General features: G+C 41.7%; 1 protein-coding gene across 2 annotated transcripts; it reads right to left on the bottom strand.

The window, feature by feature from the left end:
* Window positions 1-2478: 2478 nt before the first annotated feature.
* Window positions 2479-26399, bottom strand: LOC125246606 (von Willebrand factor A domain-containing protein 5A-like). 2 transcript variants are annotated; one of them, XM_048157617.1, is made up of 22 exons: window positions 25632-25988; window positions 25155-25357; window positions 24849-25071; window positions 24577-24743; window positions 24388-24502; window positions 23499-23671; window positions 22017-22105; window positions 21784-21928; window positions 21620-21699; window positions 21427-21541; window positions 21182-21340; window positions 20987-21090; window positions 17706-17944; window positions 16711-16749; window positions 6739-6777; window positions 6289-6327; window positions 4582-4623; window positions 4138-4170; window positions 3493-3522; window positions 3130-3269; window positions 2921-3044; window positions 2479-2834 (listed from the first exon to the last, which is right to left on the bottom strand). In XM_048157617.1, the coding sequence occupies exons 1-22, from the start codon at window positions 25669-25671 to the stop codon at window positions 2755-2757; spliced, it is 2418 nt and encodes an 805-aa protein (XP_048013574.1). In that variant the 5' UTR covers window positions 25672-25988; the 3' UTR covers window positions 2479-2754. The 2 variants fall into 2 exon arrangements, with proteins under 2 accessions (XP_048013574.1, XP_048013627.1); XM_048157670.1 differs by lacking the exons at window positions 2479-2834; window positions 2921-3044; window positions 3130-3269; ... (3 more) ...; window positions 6289-6327; window positions 6739-6777 and adding an exon at window positions 14087-15903 and having other exon boundaries at window positions 25632-26399.
* Between the last annotated feature and the right edge of the window lie 218 nt (window positions 26400-26617).

The raw sequence follows: 26617 nt of genomic DNA, 5'->3' as shown, positions 1-26617 counted from the left end.
TGAATATTAATTAAGTGCAGTGATTTCTATGGCCCCGTTTACACGTGCATGGTTATTTTGAAAAACGGAGACATTTCCCTTCGTTTGCGCCCTTCGTTTAAATCTTTTTAAAAACTCCGGCCAGAGTGGAGATTTTGAAAATCTTCGTTTGCACGTTTGCATGTAAACTGAGACAAACGGGTGTTTAAGCAGCCAACGTCACAGTATGCGCCAGAGCTCGCACCTATGTTAAGTGCGACCTATGTTTACATGTGATCATGGAAGCATTTAGAGTAGCAGTCGCATTTATGTTGGTGCAAACTCTTCTCGTGTGTTTGCATTTGCAAATACAGCTGCTCTATTATGTTGAGAAGCAGAGACGAATGAGTGCTCGGAAATCAGCAATTTTGCAACAACTTCCAATCACTTCAAGAGGAATTCGGGATTTTTGGGGGGATTCTGATTGGCTTACATGGGCTTGAACTGCTCGTTACACTCTTGACGTCATACATACACGGGTACGTGTAAATGAAAACTTTTCTGAAAACTGACATGTGTGCACGATGTTATTTTTGAAACCGGAGAGGCTGAAATGTCCGTTTATGAAAATAGCCGCCCATGTGTATGCCAAACTAATTTTCCATACAGCTAACAGAATTTTGGAACGTGAAAAAGAGGAACGTGTTTTAAAGGTATAATGTTCCTCAAATGTTCTTTCAACTTAATTTTGGTTTAAAATTCAACATTCTGGGAACGTTGATTTGTAACATTTCAAGAACATAAAAATGTCCAGTTTCCTTAATGTTAGTAGAACGTTATTTAAAGGTTAGTATGATGTTCCTGAAACATTCTTTCAATCATTCAAAACCTGCTGTGAACAAACACTGAAAGAAAGAGAAATAAGAACACAAACTACAACTTTCTTCAGCCACAGCCTTAGATGAACTGAAGATAAAAAAAACATTCAAGACAAGACAAGACAAAACCTTCAAGATCTGATTAAACAACAACTCCACAAACAACATTACCAGCTTTACTGGAGAGAAGCAGTCAAGCAACATATGAGGATCTTCATACTGTGTTTTTGTGTTTTTCAAGTTTTTTGTGTCTTTTCTAGTTTGATTTTAATGCTGTGTCGTTGCTAGGAAAGTTTGTTTACTGTGTTCATGTGGCAATTCGCTGCCCCTGCATTAGACCCATTTTATCAAAGCAGCAGAAAGCAGTGCAGATGCAGCATCCAGTGGCCATATCCTGCCTTCTTACGGACAGGGGCGCCCCCAAGGGGTGGTCAGTGGTAGTCACGGCCACCGCTGTACAAATTCTGGCCATCCTGTGGCCACCCCAGTATGATTTTGCAGTGGGTACTATTAAATTGTATGCATTAAATGCATAATGTCAATTCACAAGTTCATGAAGTGAAAGAAAATAAAATGCCACCAAAAAAGACTGTAGATTGATTGGCGCCACCAGAGTAGCCTAGCTGTTTCACTGCCCCCAAATAGAAATGTCGGACCTGAATTTCAAATGTTATTTATACTGTAAAGAGGGTAGGGCAGGGGTGTGCGATATATTTAGTCTGCGATTTTATCACTGTTGATGCACAATCGATCTGACATAGCTGTATGTGTGATATTGTCTTGTAGATTAGACTGTGTCGGTGCGCATTTAGTTCACGCTTTCACTGTGTGACTTTACTTTTCACTGTGTGAATCCGACAGCAAAATATACAGCTGTCAAAATGCGTCCCCCACTTCAGTAGATGTGACAGAAATAAAGTCAGTCTGGTTAGTAATAAGTGAAGCTGGTAATGCTGTTTGTGGAGTTGTTTAATCAGATCTTGAAGGTTTTGTCTTGTCTTGTCTTGTCTTGTCTTGAATGTCTTTTATCTTCAGTTCATCTAAGGCTGTGGCTGAAGAAAGTTGTAGTTTGTGTTCTTATTTCTCTTTCTTTCAGTGTTTGTTCACAGCAGGTGTTTGAATGATTGAAAGAATGTTTCAGGAACATCATACTAACCTTTAAATAACGTTCTACTTACATTAAGGACACTGAACATTTTTATGTTTTTGAATTGTTACAAATCAACGTTCCCAGAATGTTGAATTTTTAACCAAAATTAAGTTGAAAGAACACTTGAGGAACATTATACCTTTAAAACACGTTACTCTAACGTCAAGAAAACTGGACATTTTTTATGTTCCCAGAACCAACACTGAATATTTGGAGAATGTTCATATAACAAAATTCCGTTAGCCGGATTTTCCCCTAATGTGATGAAACCATTGAGGAATGAGAAGAACATGATATCAAATGATAAATCTTAAATCTGTTTATACAGTAAATGCTTTATTAGACAAACATGAAGTATTTCTCTTTTTTGACTCTCATTACATGAAAAAGAGTAACAGAGTATTCAAATATTTTTGTACTTTAATTGTAGTCTTTCATTATGTTGCTGCTCTTGTTCAACATTCATGTTTGTGTTTGAACATAATCATTTTCAGCACATAAACATGATTCTGTTGCTGTGTGAAAGTATCCTCAGTGATCGAGGACTCGTTCAACAGCGTTAGTAAATCACTGATGCACAAAAAAACTGAGAGAAACAAGAAAAGGTTAATGAATAATCTGATTCAAACAAATGAAACATGATCTAGCTAGTGAATTTAAGATTTTATACAATATGGTGTTGATTTAAGCTAAGAAAGAAGAAAATTAATGAAACGCAAACATAAACAGCAACAGTTCTTCTGACGGCATGTGGAAACACTGATGTCTTCAGATTCTCAGAGTTTCTTTGGTCACATGACATCCGAGCAGGACATTACCCACACACACACACTGAGACAGATCGCCCACTGAAACACACACACACTCAAATCATCAGTGTGAATCAAAGAACTGAAGATATCTGAATGAATGTGTTCTGGAATGGAGATCCCACCTTTCTGAGAGCCGATCCATGACGCTGCCTTCATGGCCACAAACTGCCACTCGACCTGCTGCTCTATTTTACAGCCGTATAACCAGATCAGAGCCAGGAGAGTGGCCCATACTGACCCATCCACCTGTGGACAAACCATCATCCACTGCATTTGTTACTGGACACTGGACACAATCATCGCTGTCTTATTATTTCATCACATCTCTCACCTGTGCTGGTTTCTGATTGGTCAGCTCATCCTCCGTCTTCCCAAACACATCAGCCAGTGTGGCGTCCAGCTCCCAGCAGCCTGACGCCTTCTGGAGAGAAACCAGCTGGAGTAACAGGTCCTTTGGGGGATCAGGAGTGTCTGACACACACACACACACACACACACACACACACACATGGCATTAAATGACAATATTTTCACATCAACCTTTGTAAATAATTAAGTGAAAATTTCTGCCCAGTTCTATACATTGACTAATCAAGTACTAAACATAATTAAAGTACTTGTTTTTTTGTTTTTTGTTTTTAACAATTTGTAATATTTGTTTTTAAAATTTTAATAAGTTAAGATTTACAAATACCTTTACTTGCTTCAAGTAGGTTGCAGTAATCTGTGTAACAAGGAAAGAAAACTAAACAAGTCAGTGGCCTTTAATTATGAGGGATCTGTAGGTTTTTTTTTTTTTTGGTGGATCAGACTCATAAAAAAAATTATAAATGAATGTAATACTAATTACTCGGTTTCACACACAAAAAACAACAGACACTATATTTTTCAAACTGCACAGAAAATATAAATAAAACAACTTTGGTACAGTCTAACATGTGTAAAGATGTAGTTCTCTACTTCTATGAATCTTTCTGCAGGTTACATCATTACACCACCCAAACGATCAAAAATGTAAATTCTGTCATGATTTACTCAACATCAGCAATCCCGGTGGTTAGTTTTTGTATGAGTGAGTGAGCATAAGAGTCTTCATCTTTTCCCTTTCCCAGAATGTGATTATCTGAGGACGCAGTGGATTCATTTAATTTTTGAAGGTAATGCGCCTCCATATACCTAAATTTGTTTATGTCTGCGCAAATCATTTTATATCAGATTGCTTTGTGAATGAATGTCAATACAAAGGGATAATACAAAACACAGGATTTGCTAAAAAGTTGTTACTCAAGGATGGATCAGTACCAACTGTTCGTAAACTATTAGACTGAGGTGCACGTACCTGACTTTTCGAACTCTCTGCTAAATTTTCCAGCTACAGACAGAAAAACCAAAGGTCAGAACAGATTCAGATCTGGACAAACAGCCAAGAACAGACACATCCAAAAGAACTAACAAACAAGAAAAGCTTTGGAATAGGGAAGAACTGATTTAGGAATTGGTCATGTTAGCAGGATTTAAGTGATGCATTACAAAACATGTTGCTGACAGCCTCTGCTTTGAATTAACTAAGTTTAGTTTGAAGAACATTGAAGAAGAATAATGTCATATCAACAACTAGTCAGTAACTACACTGAGTTAAAGGATACCTATTATGCAAATCATTTTACACCAGACTGCTTTGTGAATGAATGTCAATACAAAACACAGGATTTGCTAAAAAGTTGTTACTCAAGGATGGATCAGTGCCAACTGTTCGTAAACTATTAGACTGAAGTGCATTTACCTGGCTTCATTCTCTTTTCGATCACTCTGCTAGCTTGTCTGGCTACAGACAGAAAAACCAAAGGTCAGAACAGATTCAGATCTGGACAAACAGCCAAGAACAGACACATCCAAAAGAACTAACAAACAAGAAAAGCTTTGGAATAGGGAAGAACTGATTTAGGAATTGGTCATGTTAGCAGGATTCAAGTGATGCATTACAAAACATGTTGCTGACAGCCTCTGCTTTGAATAAAATGAATGTTTTGTTTAAAGTAGAGGTCGACCGATATGGGTTTTTCTCTGGCCAATGCCGTTGCTGATATTTAGAAATCAGGGCAGCCGATGGCCGATATATGATGCCGATTTTTTTGGCCAATATGTTTGGCCGATTTTTTTATCTCATAAAATCTAACAGTTAAGTAATAAGAAGTTAAACAGAAAATTGCTTAAATTAAACATTTATTGAACAACACAAGCCTCTCCAATCAGTGCACTAAAAATAATTTATATGTTAAATATTAAATAAACAAAACAGGTAATCAAAAATCTAGACTGTCAAATTAACTTAGTGACCTAATTAATAGTAATAATAATACATGGCTCAACTTTTTAAGCACCTTCTCAAAACTATTCTGAAACATGCTTCTATACTGTAAGTCAAATAGCCATAATGATAACAAAAATAAGAGTTTACCCATTTTACACAGCCTGCTGCTCATAATTGCATAGAGTGCACTGGCCATGAGCGATGACGTCATGGAGGCTGTGTGTCGGACCCACACACACATTTAATGAGGAAATTTAATATGCACGTTTTAGCCAGAAGTTTTGTCTGAATTGCACGTTTCTACTTTCACATGCAAATGACTTGTTGCACTTATGATAAATATGGTCGGCATCAATTCTAGTTGGCTACAACGTAATTACTCTTTCAAAGCGGTCTGTTTTCCCCTGCCATCGTTAGTTGAAGCTGTGTGTGAACGAGGCATGGCTGCAGAGTGAGTTTCTCCATCTCACACGCAGCCTCAGAGGGAGAGAAATTCTCCAGTAACGTACAGAAATGGAATTGATAACGTCATAGTTGATCTATGCAACACAGGCTTGTATAATAATTTAGCCGCTGGGCTCATAACCAGGTTTTGGTACCCGCGCCTACCTGTGGCCTGAACTACAGCTGGATAAAGGCTTGCACACCCTGTCCGCGTGCACAACAGGGCATGTGTGAGTGACTTGAGAGCTTCGAAACAGCAGTCCACTAAATACGTTTTTCCACGCTCACGGCCAAAGGAGTGTTCTTTGAAAGGCTCGCGTGCTCAACTGTGAGCGAGATGCAGCGGAACGCGGAAAATGAAGTATAACTGGTCCTTTATGCAGGTGGAATAGCAATCGCGCCTGCCTATTAATCGGCCTAATTTGCAGCATAATCGTCTGACGCCGATTAATTAAAAAATGCCAAAAATCCTTGGGTCAAAGTTAGGCCGGCCGATCAATCAGTCGACCTCTAGTTTGAAGAAAATTGAAGAAGAACAACATCATATCATCAACTAGTCAGTAACTACACTGAGTTAAAGGATACCAATTATGCAAATCATTTTACACCAGACTGCTTTGTGAACGAATGTCAATAAAAAGGGATAATACAAAACACAGGATTTGTTAAAAAGTTGTTACTCAAGGATGGATCAGTACCAACTGTTCGTAAACTATTAGACTGAGGTGCATTTACCTGCCATTGACTCATCAAAATGTCCTATTATTCGTCTGGCTACAGACAGAAAAACCAAAGGTCAGAACAGATTCAGATCTGGACAAACAGCCAAGAACAGACACATCCAAAAGAACTAACAAACAAGAAATGCTTTGGAATAGGGAAGGACTGATTTAGGAATTGGTCATGTTAGCAGGATTCAAGTACTGCATTACAAGACATGTTGCTGACAGCCTCTGCTTTGAATTAACTAAGTTTGGTTTGAAGAACATTGAAGAACAATAATGTCATATCATCAACTAGTCAGTAACTACACTGAGTTAAAGGATACCTATTATGCAAATCATTTTACACCAGACTGCTTTGTGAACGAATGTCAATACAAAACACAGGATTTGCTAAAAATTTGTTACTCACGGATGGATCAGTACCAACTGTTCATAAACTATTAGACTGAGGTGCATTTACCTGGCAGTGACCCAAGGATCCATTCTTTTAATCGTGCGCCTACAGACAGAGAAACCAAAGGTCAGAACAGATTCAGATCTGGACAAACAGCCAAGAACAGACACATCCAAAAGAACGTCTCCGGTTACTATGGTAACCTCAGTTCCCTGAGAGATGGGAACGAGACATGGCGTCAGAAGCTGACGCTTTGGGGACTCCCTTCCTTCCTAATCCTTCCTGAAATCCTATTGCACAACACCAGAGAAGTTGCAAATCTCACTGGCCAATGCCAGCCAAGAAGGCGAAAAGGGGGCGGTACCCGCCACTATATAATGCGCCGTCCTGGCGGCATAAGCTCCGAATCTTCCGACTGAACAAGAGTACAGCAGACCTGAGCGGTGAACACGGCAGTCTACGCCATGTCTCGTTCCCGTCTCTCAGGGAACCGAGGTTACCATAGTAACCGGAGACGTTCCCTTTCGAGAACGGTCTCTCGACATGGCGTCAGAAGCTGACACTTTGGGGACTGTATAGAACAACGCTGTGGGAACAGCGAAGAAGGGAAGCTCAGCCACGGCGGAGCTACTATGAACAGTTAACACAAATAATTCCCAACAAGTACACACTTAGGATATGCCTATAGCGTAGTTACTCATCTAACATTGTATGTATTCAAGAATATAATATACAGGGTAATGAAGCATGTGGGCGGCCAGGCCGGGCACAGCAATTAAGAACATACACTTAACGAGCGGCTGCTGCCGGCGTCAGTATAACATGAAAGAAGTCATCAGCGAGCCCGCACTCATTGCGAGGACATAGACGAATCGCCAGCATTGTGCCCCATATTCCAGGTTGCCACGGTGGAATAACATGCGTGGCAACATCGTGCATCACACAACTCGCTCTGCTGATATGAAGGGGAGAGCGCCACAGACTGGGTGTGACGCTGGCTCCGCCCCCAGATTCCACTTATACGACCTAGTTGAAACCACCAGCCTCACCTAGCGGCCAGGAACTGCAGGTAGAATATGAGTCATACTCAACGCCAGGACTTGTGAGGCTAGAGAACACATGTCCAAATTGTAAGACCTGGCGAAGGTATTCTGTGACGACCAGCCAGCCACCATGCAAATGTCTTTGATGGTGTCGCCTTTAGTCCATTCCCATGAGGATGCAATCGCCCTCGTTGAATGCGCTCTGATGCCGATAGGGCACTCCATCCCTTGGCTAGAATAGGCCAAAGTGATCGCATCAACCACCCAATGTGATAGCCGCTGCTTAGAGATGGGATGTCCTTTGTTACTGCCGCCGAAACACACAAACAGCTGCTCAGAGTGCCTGAACTGAGCCGTGCGGTCAAAGTAAACTCACAAAGCTCGCACTGGGCATAACTCCTGATGAGGGGCGTTATCCGCTGACTCTGGGATGAAAGCCGAAAGAGTTATCACTTGCGCTCTGAACGGCGTTGACAGCAATTTAGGCACATAACCCAGCCTCGGTTTGAGTGTGACGTTACAATCATCTGGCCCAAACTGCATGCAATCAGCGTCAACAGAAAACGCTTACAAATCCCCCACGCGTTTCACTGAAGCGAGGGTGAGCAGCAGCGTGGTTTTAAGTGAGACCTCCTTTAAGCCGACTGACATGAGCGGCTCAAAGGGCGGCCGCGTCAAAGCCCTGAGCACAAGAGCTAGTTCCCATGACGGCACCATGGGAGGGCGAGGGGGTCTTTGTCGTCTTGCACCTCTCAAAATTTTTACCACTAGATCGTGCCTGCCCATCGATAACGGCGTGAAAAGCTGAAATAGCTGCCACATAGACTTTAAGAGTGGAAGGCATACTGCCGCCGTCCATCCGCTGTTGTAAAAATCACAGACGATCCCGTCCCTCGACAGCATGTCCGCACCGCTGTTCAGGTGGCCCGGAACATGCGCTGCTCGGATGGAGAGCAGATGGTGGTCGGCCCACAGTAAAAGCTGCACAGCCTGCTCGTAAAGGGCTCGCGAGCGCACTCCGCCCTGGCGGTTTATGTACGATACCACCGAAATGTTGTCCGTACGAACCAATACATGATGACCCCGGACTTGTCAAGTCAAGTCAAGTCAAATTTATTTATATAGCGCTTTTACAATTGGTAATTGTTTCAAAGCAGCTTTACATATTAGAAGCACAGAAAAAAGGGAAGTGGTTAAAAATAAGTTGTACAAACAAGCGTGGTAATATGTAACATATACAAGATGGTGCTACATTAAGCCAATGTCGGCTGACTCCCAGGGGTGGAAAAAACCCCCTAGGAGAAAAACCCAGCGTGCTAACACTGGGAAAAAAGTCCTAGGAGGGAAAAAAACCCTTGGAAGATATATATAATATATGTAAATGGATATGGAGATCAAAATCTGAATTATACATTTTTATTATAGAGATTAAAAATAGATTATATATAAATATATGTAAGCGGATACGGGGATTAAAAATCTGAATTATAGATGCAGCCAGAACTGGATCTGTAGGCCCATTGTCTCCTGGGCTACGTTGTAGTCAGGTCCAGACACAGGTTCTCCATCTGATCTGGATACGGCCTGGATCCAGCACCCGGCAAACCTCAGGATAAGCAGAGAGACAGATATTAGCGTAGATGCCATTCTTATTCTGATGTACAGGTATATCTAGTGTTATAGGAAATGTTCTCGGTTCCGGCCGACCTAATTATTGCAGCGTAACAATCCTTTAACGGATTTGAAAAATGTTAATGTATTGATAATGTGTTATGTGTATGCAAGAGCAAAGAGATGTGTTTTTAGTCTAGATTTAAACTGACAGAGTGTGTCTGCTTCCCGAACAATGCTAGGAAGATTGTTCCAGAGTTTAGGTGCTAAATAGGAAAAGGATCTGCCGCCTTCAGTTGATTTTGATATTCTGGGTATTATCAACTGGCCTGAATTCTGAGATCGCAATAAACGTGAAGGACTATAATGCATTAAGAGCTCACTTAGGTACTGGGGAGCTAAACCATTTAGAGCTTTATAAGTAAGTAGCAAGATTTTAAAATCTATACGATGTTTAATAGGGAGCCAATGTAATGTTGACAGAACTGGGCTAATATGGTCATACTTTCTGGTTCTAGTAAGAACTCTAGCTGCCGCATTTTGGACCAACTGTAGTCTGTTTAAAAGCCGAGCAGAACAACCACCCAGTAGAGCGTTACAATAATCTAGTCTTGAGGTCATGAATGCATGAACCAACTGTTCCGCATTTGTCATTGAGAGCATATGTCGTAATTTAGATATATTTTTTAGATGGAAGAAGGCGGTTTTACAGATACTAGAAACATGACTTTCAAATGAAAGATTGGTATCGAAGAGCACACCCAGGTTCCTAACTGAGGACGAAGGTTTAATGGAGCACCCGTCAAGTGTTAGAGAGTATTCAAGGTTTTTTCGTGAGGAAGTTTTTGGTACAAAGATTAGGATATCATTTTTTTCTGAATTTAATAATAAGAAATTTCTTGTCATCCAGTTTTTAATGTCAGCTATGCATTCTGTTAGTTTTGTGAATTTGTAGGTTTCGTCAGGGCGCGAAGAAATATAGAGCTGAGTATCATCAGCGTAGCAGTGAAAACTAACACCATGCTTCCTAATTATCTCTCCTAAGGGCAGCATGTACAGAGTGAAAAGCAACGGTCCTAGTACTGAGCCTTGTGGTACTCCATATTGAACTTGTGATCGATACGACATCTCTTCATTAACTACTACAGACTGATAACGGTCAGATAAGTACGATTTGAACCATGCCAAAGCAATTCCACTAATGCCAATATAGTTTTCAAGTCTTTTTAAAAGAATGTTGTGATCGATAGTGTCAAAAGCAGCACTGAGATCTAATAACAATAATAGAGAAATACAGCCACGATCGGATGATAAGAGTAGATCGTTTGTAACTCTAACGAGAGCAGTCTCAGTACTATGGTATGGTCTAAATCCTGACTGGAAATCCTCACAGATTCCATTTCTTTCTAAAAAGGAGCACAGTTGTGTTGAAACTGCCTTTTCTAGTATCTTTGACAGAAAAGGTAGATTCGAGATTGGCCTGTAATTTACTAAATCTCTCGGATCTAGTTGAGGTTTTTTAATAAGAGGTTTAATAATAGCCTGCTTAAAGGTTTTTGGCACGTATCCTAGTGTTAAGGATGAATTAATTATATCAAGAAGTGGACCTAAAACCTCTGGAAGCATTTCTTTCAGTAGTTTAGTCGGCATTGGGTCTAACATACATGTCGTTGATTTTGATGATTTGATAAGTTTAGATAATTCTTCCTCTCCTATAGTGGCGAATGATTCTAGTTTTACCTCAGGGACACTACAGTGCACTGTCTGAAGCGAAACTGTGGACGGTTGCATGTTTTTAATTTTCTCTCTAATATTATCAATCTTGCAAGTAAAGAAGTTCATAAAGTCATTACTGCTGTGCTCTATGGAAACGTCAGCAGTTGAATCTCTGTTTCTAGTTAATTTAGCCACTGTGTCAAATAAATACCTAGGATTATGTTTGTTTTCTATTAAGAGATTTGAAAAATAAGTAGATCTAGCATTTCTTATAGCCGTTCTGTACTCAATCATTTTTTCTTTCCACGAAAGGCGAAAAACTTCTAGTTTTGTTTTCTTCCAACTACGTTCAGTTTTTCTAACAGCTCGTTTTAGAGCCCGAGTGTGCTCATCATACCACGGCGTTGGATTAGTTTCCTTAATCTTCTTTAGACGTAAAGGAGCGACTGCATCTAATGTGCTGGAAAAGAGAGAGCCAATAGTTTCTGTTGCAGCATCGAGTTCTTCTAAGTTGTCAGCAGGCCTGGACTGGTAATCTGGCATACCGGGCAAATGCCCGGTGGGCCGACGCACTTGAGGGCGGGGCCGCTATATGATATGATTTTTTTTAATAAACATAAAAATTGGCCAACGACCGGCCCATAAAGCAGGGACAGCGGCCCATTGGTTCATTTTCCATACTGACACTGGGCTGGCCCAATCACATCTCTTAACAGACTCCAGCCCGTCCCCTCTGTTTCGCCAGAACATCTTTGGATTAGGAGGATGGAGAAACAAAAGCGCAAGTGCAAGGGGGGTGCGGAGAAGTTGCGGGCAAAAAAAAATCAAAAAATTTAGAGGTTGATGCCTCAACGTGCAAAAATTACTGGCATGTTTAGTGCGGTTACTGTAGCTTCAGTTTCCAAACCTACAGTACCTGACGTGCAAAAACAGGTGAACATAGAAGAACATGGAGGAGACACCTGTAAGGCAGAGGAGCAGCAGGTGTCTGACAGTGAAGCCAATGAGGGACAGAGTAAGCATTAGAGTATAATAAAAGCGGTAAGCAGGGTAGTTACATGATTAACAGCGAGGGACTCATGATGCGACGACGACGACGATGATGCTTAAATGAATGAATATTATAAGACAACATAATCGCCGTCGTTATTATAAAGTCAGACTGTCACCTACTGCACTGGTCACTCAGTCAGCTAAAGTCAAATAGCACAGCAAAAGTTATTTTGCACTGTTTTTTGTAGTTAGCAGTGCCCTTGTAGCTATCAGAGTTCACTTATGCAGTAACGGCCTTTCTCATAGAAAAACCTGAAATGCTGCAATTTGATTTTTCAAAAAAAAAAAAAAATTCAGGTTATTATTATAATGTAATATTACTGACGATGTGTTTATTTCACAACGAGACTATAGGTGTCTATTTATAGCTGTTAGTCGTGATGATGGTCTACTAGATCTCACTTTTCAGCTATAAAAAGTTATATTTTGTAGCTCTTGTACCCTATTACTCTGGTATGAACACTTGGTTGTTTATGGCAAGTGAATAACATGAATATCATTTTATTAGGACGTTTTTTGTGAGTATTTTGGTAGTATAGTTTTCTTTTTCATTGTTTTTAATGGGGAGTATCTAAACAATGAGAGGTAAATGTTTGACACTTAAACAGGGGTTTGTGCTCTTTAAAACAAAGTATATTTGTAATTGTAAATTATAGTTTTTCTGCTGTCTGTTTCATTGGAAATTTTTTTTTTTTTTTTAATTCTTTATAGAATTATCAGTATTCTACATCCACGTTCTAAGGGTTAACTAGCTTTTATATCATGGAGCACATTGTCTATCTAGAAATCCTATTCTTACTAAGTGTACTTTTAATAACTCTACCAATTAATTGTAATACTCTGGTGGGTGGTGTCCGACCGATTGTGGTGGGCCGGTCTGAGCAAAAATGCCAGGGCCATTTTTTTGTCCCAGTCCAGCCCTGGTTGTCAGGTATACTAAGGCGATGAAACTGCTCTGGGAGATTATTTATAAAGCAATCTTTAGTGGTAGACGTGATGGTTCTACAATATTTATGGCTGGGTGGTGGTTTTGTAGCCTTGGCTAATTGTATTATACACGAGACTAAATAATGATCTGATATATCATCGCTCTGCTGTAGAATTTCAACAGCATCAATATCAATTCCATGCGACAGTATTAGATCTAAGGTATGATTACGACAATGAGTGGGTCCTGACACGTGTTGTCTAACTCCAATAGAGTTTAAAATGTCTGCAAATGCCAATCCAAATGCGTCTTTATTATTATCTACATGGATATTAAAATCACCAACAACAAGGACTTTATCCGCAGCCAGTACTAACTCTGATATAAAATCAGCAAATTCTTTGATAAAGTCATTATGGTGCCCTGGTGGCCTGTATACAGTAGCCAGCACAAATGTCAACTTACATAATGTTACATAAAGCACCATCACTTCAAAGGAATTATATTTGAAATTCTTTTGAATGATTCTGAATATATTACTATAAATTACAGCAACACCTCCCCCTTTGCCTTTCTGTCGAGGATTGTGTCGATAATCATAACCTTGAGGACTAGATTCATTTAAAGTAATGTAATCGTCTGGTTTTAGCCAGGTTTCTGTCAAACACAGCAAGTCTAGTTTATTGTCTGTGATAATTTCATTTACAATAAGTGCTTTTGAAGAAATAGATCTAATATTCAGTAACCCAAGCTTTATCATTTGTTTATCTGATTTATCTGTGATTTTCATTTTTTGAACATCAATTAAATTTTTACCCTTAAAAGGTTTCGGAAGTTTTTTGTATTTACTAGTTCCAGGTACAGACACAGTCTCTATGTGATAATATCTAGGTGAAAGAGTTTCTATGTGCTGTGAATTATTTGAGTTCTGTGACGCGAGGCGGCTAGCAGACGGTCGGTTTAGCCAGTTTGTCTGCGTCCTGATCTGGGCCCTGGTTTGTCATGTTTCAGCTCTAAGACTATTTGCCAAATTTCTAGATAGAAGAGCAGCACCATCCCGGGAGGGATGAATACCATCTCTTTTCAACAGATCAGGTCTGCCCCAAAAGCTTTTCCAATTGTCTATGAAACCTATATTATTCTGCGGACACCACTTAGACAGCCAGCCATTGAGTGTGTGAGGAAGCTTCGAAGAGCCAGAAAGACCGCTCTCAATTCGAGGCGATTTATATGCCACGTTTTCTCCGACTCCGTCCAGTAGCCCGTCGCAATGAGCTCGACAGCCTGTCGTCGACGCATCCGTCGTGACCACTTTAAGCCACGGCACGAGCGCGCTCAAGCACCTGCGAGTGACCACAACACGGGCACGGCCCGTTTTCAAGCTCTCCTCGGCACTTGTGTTTTCAGCCATAACTGGAGGGGGCACATATAGAGTAGCCCATGGTGGCATACCGTTGCAGCCGCCGCCATCCGTCCCAAGAGTCTCTGTTATTCCTTCAGCGCTACGGGACGGCCCAGACTGAAAGCATTCAGGGCGGACATCAGATTGTGAATACGCTCCTGACCAAGATGCGCTCTCATCGCGACCGAGTCCAACTCCACCCCTAGATACGAGATTGACTGGCTGGGGCATAATATGCTCTTTTGTGTATTCATGCATAGACCCAAGTTCTCCAAATGAAGCAGTAGAGTGCGTTTGTGGCTGTTGAGCACATCCTCTGAATGGGCTAAAACTAACCAATCATCCAAATAATTGAGTATGCATATTCCGCCCGCTCTCAGAGGGGAAAGCGCTGCATCCACACATTTTGAAAACATGCGAGGAGCCAGGGCTAATCCGAACGGCATTACTGTGAACTGATATGCCGTGCCCTCAAACGCAAATCTCAGAAAGCGTCTGTGACAAGGGGCGATCTGAATATGAAAATACGCGTCTTTCAGGTCTACTGAAATAAACCAGTCTTCGGGCCGAATCTGCGCAAGGATCTGTTTCAGTGTCGTCATTTTGAAAGGGTGTCTGAATAATGCTCGGTTGATGGGTCTTAGGTCCAATATCGGACGGAGGCCACCGCCTTTCTTTGGAAAGACAAAATAGTGGCTGTAGAACCCGCTCTCTCTCTCTCGCTCAGCGGGACCACTTCTGTCGCGCACTTTGCGAGGAGATTGAGAACTTCTTGCTTCAACACCAGAGTGCGAGCATCACCGATTACACGTGGGAGCTGCGAGCCTGACTGTATCTGCAGCATCTCGCCTGAGCATCGAGTGTGAGAAGCTGCTGTTGCTAGAGGAGGAGAAAAAAAGCTCTTTTTGTGAGGGTGTAACAGTCTTTATTGCATTTTGACCAGAAACAACAACAGAAACATTCTCGTAGTCGCCTGCAACCGCCAAGGGGACTTTGTGAAAACACCTCGGACGCTTCGCATTCACCAAGGGCGACGCTCCTCCGAGCACCTCAGCTGCCAGTGCGGGCAGCCCGACCCGGCGAGTGCTGCTTCTGCATGGGCGAGTCCCAGCCACAGAATACAATACTCGTGGGTGTCCGGAGCCTCGATGGGTCCCGAACACAGCGTGCAAACACTGGACATGCTAGAACGCCAAGAGGATAATCCGTCTTCTTGCGTCTTCTCCACAGCTGTCTAGAAGTCGTAGTCCGTAGAATTTCGTGAAAGAGGAAGATTCTGAGCTTATGCCGCCAGGACGGTACCGCCGGATATAGTGGCAGGTACCGCCCCCTTTTCGCCATCTTGGCTGGCATTGGCCAGTGAGAGTTGCAACTTCACTGGCATTGTGCAATAGGATTTCAGGAAGGATTAGGAAGGAAGGGAGTCCCCAAAGCGTCAGCTTCTGACGCCATGTCGAGAGACTGTTCTCGAAAGGGAACTAACAAAACAAGAAAAGCTTTGGAATATTTTGGACTGATTTAGGAATTGGTCATGTTAGCAGGATTCAAGTGGTGCATTACAAGACATGTTGATGACAGCCTCTGCTTTGAATTAACAAAGTTTAGTTTGAAGAACACTGAAGAAGAAGAATGTCATATCATCAACTAGTCAATAACTATACTGCAAGGGAGAGAAAGTTTATGGATATTTTTTTAATGTTTTATTAAGCTCTTACAGTGATTTACTGGAGTATGCTTCATCTTTTGTATGAAGTACAATAAATGTCATAAAACTCATCAGTAAAGTTTTGGCATCATTTGGACGGGGACCGGTAAAACAGGCTTAAAAGCAAGATGACATCATAAGTTATAACCGTAATTAAAATAAACTATACCTGTTCTATCTCCATGCAGCATACTGTATATTCTCAGTTTCTGACATTATTAGTACGTCCTGACTGACTCCTGACACAGGACAGTGAGCTCTTGAAGCTCCGCCCTCTTAGGCTAGGAGCAGCAGCTCATTTGCATTTAAAGGGACACACACTAAAACGGCATGTTTTTGCTCACACCCAAAAAGTAGCAATTTTAAAATGCTATACAAATTATCTTTGGGGTATTTTGTGCTTAAACTTTACATACACACTAAGGGGACATCAGAGACTTATTTTAAATCTTGTAAAAAGGGGCATAATAGGTGCCTTTTAAGTAGCACAGTTAGTTGGTTAATTTCTTCAAAACAATAATTTCTTCAAACAATTCACACTTCACTATTTCACAAAACTATTAGACTGAGGTGCATTTACCTGACTGTGACTCACGGATCGGTGCTGCACATCGTCTGGCTACAGACAGAAAAACCAAAGGTTAGAACAGATTCAGATCTGGACAAACAGCCAAGAACAGACACATCCAAAAGAACTTACAAACAAGAAAAGCTTTGGAATAGGGAAGGACTGATATGGACATATTTGGCTCAAACTGATTTAAGTATAAACTAAAGAACAAGACCCTTTATTTGCTTTTTGTTTTGTTCATCAATAAACACAATTCAAAAATATTCCCATATAAAAATGTGAGCTGTTTTATCATTCAGTCATTTTCAGTTGTTTTCTTTAATTTATTTACAAAAAAAAAAAAAAATTGTGTGAAGAATGCGACGGCAGCGCAGGCAACCCCGGCACTGCAATGTTCATCATGGTGCCAAATAGGCTAATATCCAGTACGTCCATAAAAATATATTTTGAATTTGATGTGAGTAGTTTAAAACAATGGCAAATAACATGCACACTGTGTGCCTATCTGAGTGTGGTATAACCATACTTATTAGTGAATAAACAGAGTAGTAACACTAGAGACCAATTGAGATTTTACTAGAGATTTCCAATTGATAGCGTTTATAGGGGCGAGATGTAATCTGACTGGCATTTTAAGTGATCAGAATATAATTCTTAGGCATCTGGTTTTGCCAATGTGGTCAAAGTAGCTATTCTTAGGTGTCAGGAGTTACCGAAGGAGTCAGAGCGGGGAGTCGACTGAGGATAATATTGGAGGTGATGGGGGACACCTGGTGCGTAGGGGAATTTCTACCACAACAAATCAGAGCACTAACCATCTGTCTGAAAACACTTAATAAAGTGACATGCACGTCAAGTTCATCTGTGGCTGTAAATTCCACTGTTGTTGCCCTAAAAAAGAATTCCTCACCAAATGTAAAATCTATATTATAAGAACATCCTTTTTGAAATTATAATAAAAACAGACACAGACATCCTCACAAGTTCACGTTGAGAGCACTAACCTTGTGTCTTCACTCTTCTCTGCAGCAGGGGTCCTTTCACAGTCTGTCTGCTGTTTTTATTAATGGCAATGAAGGCTGTATGAACACTGCTCACTCCTGCCTGAACACTGAGCTTCACTATCCTTTTTCTGAGCTTCTTCATAATTTTCTCGATGTGCTCATTCTCTGTATTACCTAACCTCTCCTCCTGCTCCAGAGAACGGATCAGGATTTGAGCCCCCAGCCGGTGAATGGCCAACCTGAGCAAAATGGCAGAAAACAGTGCTTACTGGGATTTAAAGGAACACTCCATTCTTCTGGAAAATAAGCTCATTTTCCAACTCCCCTAGAGTTAGACCGTTGAGTTTTACCGTTTTCGAATCCATTCAGCCGATCTCCGGTACCACTTTTAGCATAGCTTAGCATAGTTCATTGAATCTGATTAGACCGTTAGCATCTCTCTCAAAAATGACCAAAGAGTTTAGATATTTTTCCTATTTAAAACTTGACACTTCTGTAGTTACATCGTGTACTAAGGCCGACGGAAAATGAAAAGTTGCGATTTTCTAGGCCCATATGGCTAGGAACTATACTCTCATTCCGGCGTAATAATCAAGGAGACATATCATTGCGCCTGCTGCACCCATGCTGCACCCATGGTACGGCAGCAAAGTTCCTATTACGCCGGAATTATTGTATTATTACAAAGTTCCTATTATTACGCCGGAATGAGAGTATAGTTTGAATGGATTCGAAAGTAGTAAAACTTAACTGTTTAACTCTAGGGGAGTTGGAAAATGAGCCTATTTTCAAAAAAAGTGGAGTGTTCCTTTAATGTTACATTACATAAAAAATGCATGCATTTAGTAGGTACTTTTATCCAAAGAGACTTACATTGCATTCTGGGAATCAAACCCATGAAACTGGCATTGCAAGTAGGCTTGAGTACTGAACTTGGTACAAATCTTAATTACGTCAGTACTACAGAATACCGATTCACATTAAATCAATCGGTGCCAAATTTCAGTACCTGAGAACACATCTGGGCACGAGAGTAAGGTGCGTTAGAGAGAGAGACCATGCGATGTCACCCCAGCAGCTTGTTCAAACACAACACACAGCGCAATGACTAAATGTTCTGAAGTGTGGTTACATTTCACAAAACTAGTTGCAGCCAACGGGGGGGGGGCTCTGGAGGAGGGCGAGGAGATGAGGGGTGACAAAATGAAAACTAGTCCAAAGAAATAGTCCATGAGGGTGTGGAGGGTGGGAGGAGCCAAAGGGAAACCTGGAGCAGGAGGAGCCAGATGTTGGTCCAGAGACCAACATGACGAGGCCCCAGGGTGGAATCGAAGGTGGGAGGAGCCGTGGTGGTGTCGACGTGGTGGTAGACACCACCCTGGGGACGACCAACGGAGACGTGGCTAGTGATGGAGACCCTGATGTAGCCGATAAGCCGAAGAGCCCACGCACAGCCGATGGTACAGGAGACCGAAGTGGAGCCATGGCGACGAGCATCCGAGGTGGAACCGGACGTCCAGAGGACAGAGGTTGAGCCGGTGTGACCAAGGATGTAGGCGGAGCTGGAGGGAAGGAGGAGCCAGACGGCGCCGTAGGTGCAGGCAAGTGGATGACTGACCAAGGCGGAGCTGGAAAGACGAGGGAGCCCGAAGAAACCGTATGGCCGATGGTGTCCGGTGGAGCTGAGGGAGGGAGGAGCCACGGTGGAACCGGAGTGTCGACTGTCCGAGGTGGAGCAGGAGGCACAGAGGCTTGAGGTGGAGACAGGGGACCCTCTGTGTGGGATGGCGCTGGTGGACAGAAGACCGTAGGCATCTGACATTAGGATGAAGGGCTGAAGGACAGCAGCGATGGTGGGGGAAAGGAACTGGTTGGACGAGGACGCAGGAGAGGGAGGATGGGCGGGAACTCAGGAAACATGAGGGACACTGGAGAAACAGGAGAATCTGGAAACACCTCTCCAAAAAAGTCTTATCAGGTCAGCCTCAAACAAATCCTTCAACTCATCTAAATAATGTCCAGAGCTCAACAAACTCATATTTTCAGCGGTGGTGGTGTGGACGGGGCTTTCCTTCCAGCCTTCGAGCTCCACAATCACTCCCTCAGCGACGACTGGTGTTGCCGGCTCGCGCACCTGGTCAGAACCTGTCAGTGGTTCGGGCTCCAAGGCGATGAAAGGCTCCGTCCTTATCCTTATCCTGGTCTCCACAGTCTGCGGTGGGCTCTAACAACATCTCCGTTGCGTCGCTCGCTGGTGGTGGTTGGTTGGTCTCTGGCAGTGGAGTGGGGCTGGTGACGAAATTCTCCTCCGCAGGGCCGATGATGAATGGCGAGTTGTTACTCACCAGCACCCACTCTACGAATGCGGCGAAATCCTTCCAACTCCAAAAAGTCCAAGGTGTGTGATTCCAGGGAGCAGTCCCTCTGCTCCAGGCATAGAAATGCAGCAGCAGGGCCCATGGGGACTGAGAAAAAATAAAATAAAGAAAACGCTGCAAAAATAAACTGTATTGGTCCGTTCTTCTGTTACGTTATGGCTGTGTAGCAAGGAACAAGGACGACGGGGAATAGGTAATATAGTATTTAATGACAAAACAGACAGGATCACACAAAGCACATAAACATGAACAAGAACGGACAAGTAGTGGAGGAAAACACAGGGTATATATACATGTGACAAACAAAGGGAACTTAACAAGGTAATTAACTAGACACAGGTGAAAGCAATGACTAATAAAACAGAATGGGGAAAACTGGGTCAAACTAATGGAACATAACAGTGAACATGTAACACGTGCTTACTCCAGTCCGTATATATTCTGCGTTGGGAGCATTGTTAATCTCATTGCGGCGTTCCGTGCAGGAACCGCTCTCATCAATACCATGTTGTTACATACTAAATATTGTTACAGTCAAATTTTCCATGTGTTGGTCTTTCGTGACATTTGAATTCTCTGTAATGAGATCTCATGCAATCTACAGCCCACACAGTGTGCTCACACTATGCCCTGGACAGGAGACGCTGTGACGTCATGTGACAGACAGGCTGGAGGTTGTAGAGATGATTTTGCAAGGTAGAGAGTGGATTTATTTTGTCTAGTGTGAACATATTTCTAAATAAATAAAAAAAATGCTGAAACTGAGAGGTTTGGACTTTTTTTTCACTGAAATAAATATTTCTAATATTAAAGTATTATATTACTGAAAAAAGCTTTGAAAAAGGTCTACTAATGATGTCACTCCAATGAATGCATTTCTGTTCATGTTTGTGTGTGTGTTACCCTGTTTTCTCAGTTGGTTTGAGGCAGAAGTGGAGCTGGTTTGTTACTGGTTGATCTTTAAGACTGTATTTGACTGTCACTGTTCCCTCAGAGCCTCCTGAACTCTGTGAGACAGTAAAAAGACATATTTTTATAATCTAAACAAATGAGAGACACTCTTATTCTCATTAAAGAAACGCATGCTACATCTCTCACCTTTCCTTTAAGTTGGGCATAAATGAGTGACCTTTGACCCTGGAAGAGCACATTGATGGGTGGAGACAGTGTGTCAACAGTAATGCCACGTGGAAGGGTCCAATCCACAGAGATATTAACCACAGCGGGCTGCAGCGCAAACCTGAGGGACTGCATCACCTGATATAGTTTGAAGAGAAAGAGAAACCATTGAGACATGTGACTAGGAAACATTTGTGCCTGTGAAATCCAGTGGAGAGCTTTACTTTAGGCTGCATGCGGTCGGTGCCTGTGATGAACTGAGCGTGACCAGATCCCTCCCTGGCCATTCCTGTGATGAGGGCGGTACTTGCACCCTCACCAATCCCGAATGAGAAACACCTGAACACACAATAAACTCTGTTAGTGTAAGTGATTAAGATATGAATGATGGGAAGATCAAACCCAGCAGACCTTTACCTGTGAGAGTGAGCATGATGTTTCACCAGATCCAGCACCTCTTTAGTGTTTCTGAACTCTCCATCAGTGAAGATGAACAGCTGAAGAGAGAAAAAACATCTGATTCATAAGCCTCGTTTATACTTTAACACCAATGTCAATGAGTAGTTGAGGTGATGTTGTACCTGTCTGGGGTGGTCTGAGTAACAGGGCTGAATGTAGATGTCTTTTAGAGGCTTTAAAATCTCTGTGCCGCCCAAGTCTGCTCGCATTTCCTTCACTCTCTTCAGAGCTTGATCCATTGTGTCCTGATTATACTCGACACTCTGACTGCAACGAATAAGAAAAACATCTCATCTCACAAACATTTCACACATTTCAAAACTGAATATCTGTGAATGAAGATCTAATTACTAACGGGAAGAAGTTCTCAAAATAAGAGCCAAATCCATAGATATTGAAGTAGCATCCCATGGGCAGACTCTTCAACAGTAACAGCAGAGTGTCCTATAGAGAGACATGGACAGATACTTAAAGGGGCCATCGAATTGAAAATTAAATTTACCTTGGCATAGTTTAATAACAAGAGTTCAGTACATGGAAATGACATACAGTGAGTCTCAAACTCCATTGTTTCCTCCTTCTTATATAAATCTTATTTGTTTAAAAGACCTCCGAAGAACAGGCGAATCTCAACGATGTTAGCTTTAGCCACGGAGCACAGCCTCAAACTTATTCAGAATCAAATGTAAACATTCAAATAAATACCATACTTACGTGATTAGACATGCTGCGTGACGAACACTTTGTAAAGATCCATTTTGAGGGTTATATTAGCTGTGTGAACTTTGTTTATGCAATGATAGAGTCGAGAGCTCGGGGGGGTGGAGAGCACGAGCAATTTAAGGGGCCGCAGCCTGAATTGGCATTATGCCCCAAAATAGGCAGTTAAAAAAATTAATTAAAAAAAAATCTATGGGGTATTTTGAGCTGAAACTTCACAGACACATTCAGGGGACACCTTAGACTTATATTACATCTGGTAAAAAAACGTTCGATGGCACCTTTAAACTCAACATGATTATATGAACTTTCATCAAGCACATTCATGGGGCCTCATTTAAAAAGACATAGGCTACGTTCACACTGCAGGCTGAAACGACCCAATTCCGATTTTTTTGCCCCTATGCGACCTGTATCTGATCTTTTCATGACAGTCTGAACGACACAGATCCGATCTTTTCAAATGTGACCCAGGCCACTTGGGTATGTGGTCCTGAATCCGATACGTATCCGATCTTTTGAAATGCGACCTCCGTCTGAACAGCCAGGCCACATGTATCCGACCCGTACGTCATTGATACGCTACAAACGTCATAATTGTGCGTTGAAGTAGGCGGGAACGAGAAGATAAACAACAACCATGGCGGACGATTGTAATTGTGCTGGCTCCGTTGGGAAAATAACTTTAATATTGCAAAAAGAGCTCCGCTGTTGACTACACTGTTGTTGACATCCATGTTTAATGTTAGCTACTTCCGCAAACAACGAGTGACGTCGTTGACCGTTGCGTACTCTTCTGCGCATGCGGGTCACTTCTAGGTCATTTCACGTTCACACAGGAGATCACAAAAGGTCGCATTTAATTGAAAATGTGAACGGCCTTGCAAAAAAATCGAATTTTTTCAAAAAATCGGAATTGAGCATTAAGCCCTGCAGTGTGAACGTAGCCATAGATAGAATGATCCTCTATCTGAATGTACAACAGTTTCCAAAATGTATCAAATTCAAAAAATGCCAAATTATTAAGCATCCATATGCTTCTGTTCCTAAATGTATCCCAGAAAAAGTATGGCACATCCTGGCATGCAAACATCCAGTTTTTAATCTTAAGTCTTACCTTTGCACTTTCAATGCGCTTCTGTGCCCCATTCCCCTGATGCATCATACACTCCATACTGCCTGATCTGTCAATCACAAAAACAAACTCTCCTTGTGTTGCCAGTGACATCACTTCCTCTGGGAACTCTGGGTACAAACTTATCATAACCACTGGGTCCCTCATCAGAGAGCCTGAAATAGAGAGAGAGTCAGTGACAGCTTGATCACTCAATCCTAGGCCGTAAACATTAGGGGGGATCTTTTTTTTTTTTTTTTTTTTTTTTTTAAATAAAGCATAAAGAAACAAATCAGTGAACGAAATTGTTGCTAATACAATGCTATATCAGATATGTACAATAACAATTGTAGAAAAAAAAACATTGCGATGTCCAGAAATCAATTTCAATAGTAAATTGAGAACTCTTGTTCAATGTGATAGTTTCATAATACAATATATTGTTCGTTCCGAGATTCTTCAATTTAGTGAATAAACATAAATCCGCAACAAATATTTGAATACCCTATTGGTCTAGTGTTAGATTTTTTTTTCCTCATTAAAATCAGTGGTTGTATATAAAGAGCAGGGACATGTATGTGTGCATTTGTTTTGTGATTTTACCGGAAAAATAGAACCTCTGTGAGGTTCTATTTTGAGGTTTTAATTTGATTGGCCATCTCAATCATTTTGACACTGACGAGCGCTCTTAGACCACTGAGACTAAAATGTAACTTTTAAACCTTTTTGTCATCCTAACAACATGCAAAGTGCAGTAATGAAGTGCAGCAGAGCAGTGCAAGAATTTCAAATATTGGGGGGGACGATTTGGCCATTTCTAATTATTGAGGGGGACTTGTGGTGGTTACGGCCCTGACTCAATCCCATAATCCCAGTGAGCTGCAGGTCATACCTGATGGGGCAGTGGTCACTCCTGCCTCCACTATAGCAGAGGGCTGATGGGTATCCTGGTAGTACACAAACAGCTCAACGTCCTTATCAAACATGTGACCAGGACTCAGATTCACCTACACACATAAAAACACATGCATCAAACTGCTGTGCTCACACATCCAGATAAACACATGAAGACACACAGTACCGTCGCCTGAGTGTGATCAGAGTGGAGGAACACTAGAGGATCCAGAGTGCAGCTGGACTCTAGTTTGGAGATGGGCTTTGGAGAGCTCACATGGACACTGAGAGTCAGCGTGTAGGGAACAGATCCACATCCTGATGAAATCTCTGAGACTATACCAGCCGCTGAACCTGACACACACACACACACACACACACACACACACACACACACACACAGTGTTAGAATCAGCTTCTCTCCACTAATAAAGTGTGTGTCAGCAGCTGCTGTAGTACCTGCTGGTGTGTATCGGGGGTTGAGTACAGCCGGCAGACAGAAGCGCAGCGAGTGGTCGGCCTGCACAGCGAGCTCGGTGACGTAGATGATGGTGACGGCAGCGTTCTGACCCGGCGACAGACACCCGACACTCAGTCTGAACACATCTAGACTCTCTTCGCTCTCTTCCAACAGAAACGCCTGCTGACCCGAACTCACAGCATCATCATAACGATCCCTCGCCTGCAAGATACAATCTTGTTACATGGTGATGTGTATTATGAATACGCTAATCATCATCCTGCAGGTTTTGTATTTGGACTCACGGTTTTTCTTTCTTGCACCTCTGCCACAATCTCCTGCTCTCCGATCTTGGCACTGAAGTGGCAGACAGCAGCATCAGCAGGCAGAGGGAAGACGAACAAGGCCTCCAGGGGGCGCTCTTCCTCATTCACATACTGCAGAGTGGAGGAGACTGTGGCTACATGATCCTGAACCCGAACCTCCACTGAGATGCTCTTCAGAGGCACTGAGTCACACAAACCAACATAACAACATCACAAATACACCTCAAATACAGCTCTTTGATAAAAAATAACATCTATTAGACTCTCTACATTAACATAAAACTCGAACGTGTAACTTAGATATAATTAAAAATTAAAATCTACCTTCACTATAAAATAATACTGAGATAAAGTCCTCGCGACAAACTTCCCTGTTTGAAAAACACTACAGTTCACCCACGTCGGCTATTAAACAATAATTTCGGAAAGAGTAAAAGTATAAAGGTGAATTCATACCTGGCTCATTTTTCTCAGTCACAAGACCGCAGTTCATCATTTTCACCCTCCGTTAGAGGAACTGACTAGATGATCTACTTCGAACGTGAAAGAAAGTGAAGAATCCGAAATACTGCCTTTAAATCTGCCTTAAATCGTCACAGAAGACTCGTTTAATGAGTTAATCAGTGTTCCTGATCAAATTACCGCGTGTTTGGGGAAGAAAAGCCGATTTCTAGAAGTTGTTCACGCTGTAGCATCAGTCAGAGGACCGTTGACTGTGTGCAGAAGACGCGTCGCGCTATTTAATTTGAGACGTTTGACTCATGAATATTAATTAAGTGCAGTGATTTCTATGCCAAACTAATTTTCTGCTGTATATACTGCTGTCGAAATCCTAACCCCATATGATGAGAGATGTTTAACCAGCACCAGTTTAAATGTTTATTTGTTGCCTTTTTTCCATTTGTTATGATATGAAATACGTTGACAGTAAGCAAAACTACAGAAAAAGTAGTGGTTTATAATTTAATGGTGTCATATGACTGTTAAAACAAACATGTTGCTCTGATTTATCAGCGGAAACATTTTTCAAAAACATCTGATAAATAAGCAACCCCATAAAAATCAAGGGTCATGAGCTCAACTAAATCAAACACTGATCTCCATGGTGGTTACCTCAAACAAAACATTTTCAAGAAGACATCAACATCTAAACTTCTGCTAATTCTCAATAAGAACTGCTGTAGACGTGACAGAAATAAAGTCAGTCTGGTTAGTAATAAGTGAAGCTGGTAATGTGGAGTTGTTTAATCAGATCTTGAATGTCTTTTATCTTCAGTTCATCTAAGGCTGTGGCTGAAGAAAGTTGTAGTTTGTGTTCTTATTTCTCTTTCTTTCAGTGTTTGTTCACAGCAGGTGTTTGAATGATTGAAAGAATGTTTCAGGAACATCATACTAACCTTTAAATAACGTTCTACTAACATTAAGGAAACTGGACATTTTTA

Source organism: Megalobrama amblycephala, linkage group LG1 (genome assembly GCF_018812025.1).
Source record: "Megalobrama amblycephala isolate DHTTF-2021 linkage group LG1, ASM1881202v1, whole genome shotgun sequence".
Taxonomy (NCBI): Eukaryota; Metazoa; Chordata; class Actinopteri; order Cypriniformes; family Xenocyprididae; genus Megalobrama; species Megalobrama amblycephala.
Note: the sequence above shows the minus strand (reverse complement) of the source record. Positions and strands in the feature narration are given on the sequence as shown.

What these genes read in the sequence shown, in the direction of transcription:
- LOC125246606 (XM_048157617.1), bottom strand. Translation starts at nt 25,671, where the DNA reads ATGATGAACTGCGGTCTTGTGACTGAGAAAAATGAGCCAG. An exon ending in TTTTGATGAGTCAATGGCAG is followed by an intron (nt 4,624 to 6,288) that starts GTAAATGCACCT and finishes TTCTGTCTGTAG; the next exon opens with CCAGACAAGCTAGCAGAGTG. An exon ending in CAGAGAGTTCGAAAAGTCAG is followed by an intron (nt 3,523 to 4,137) that starts GTACGTGCACCT and finishes CTTGTTACACAG; the next exon opens with ATTACTGCAACCTACTTGAA.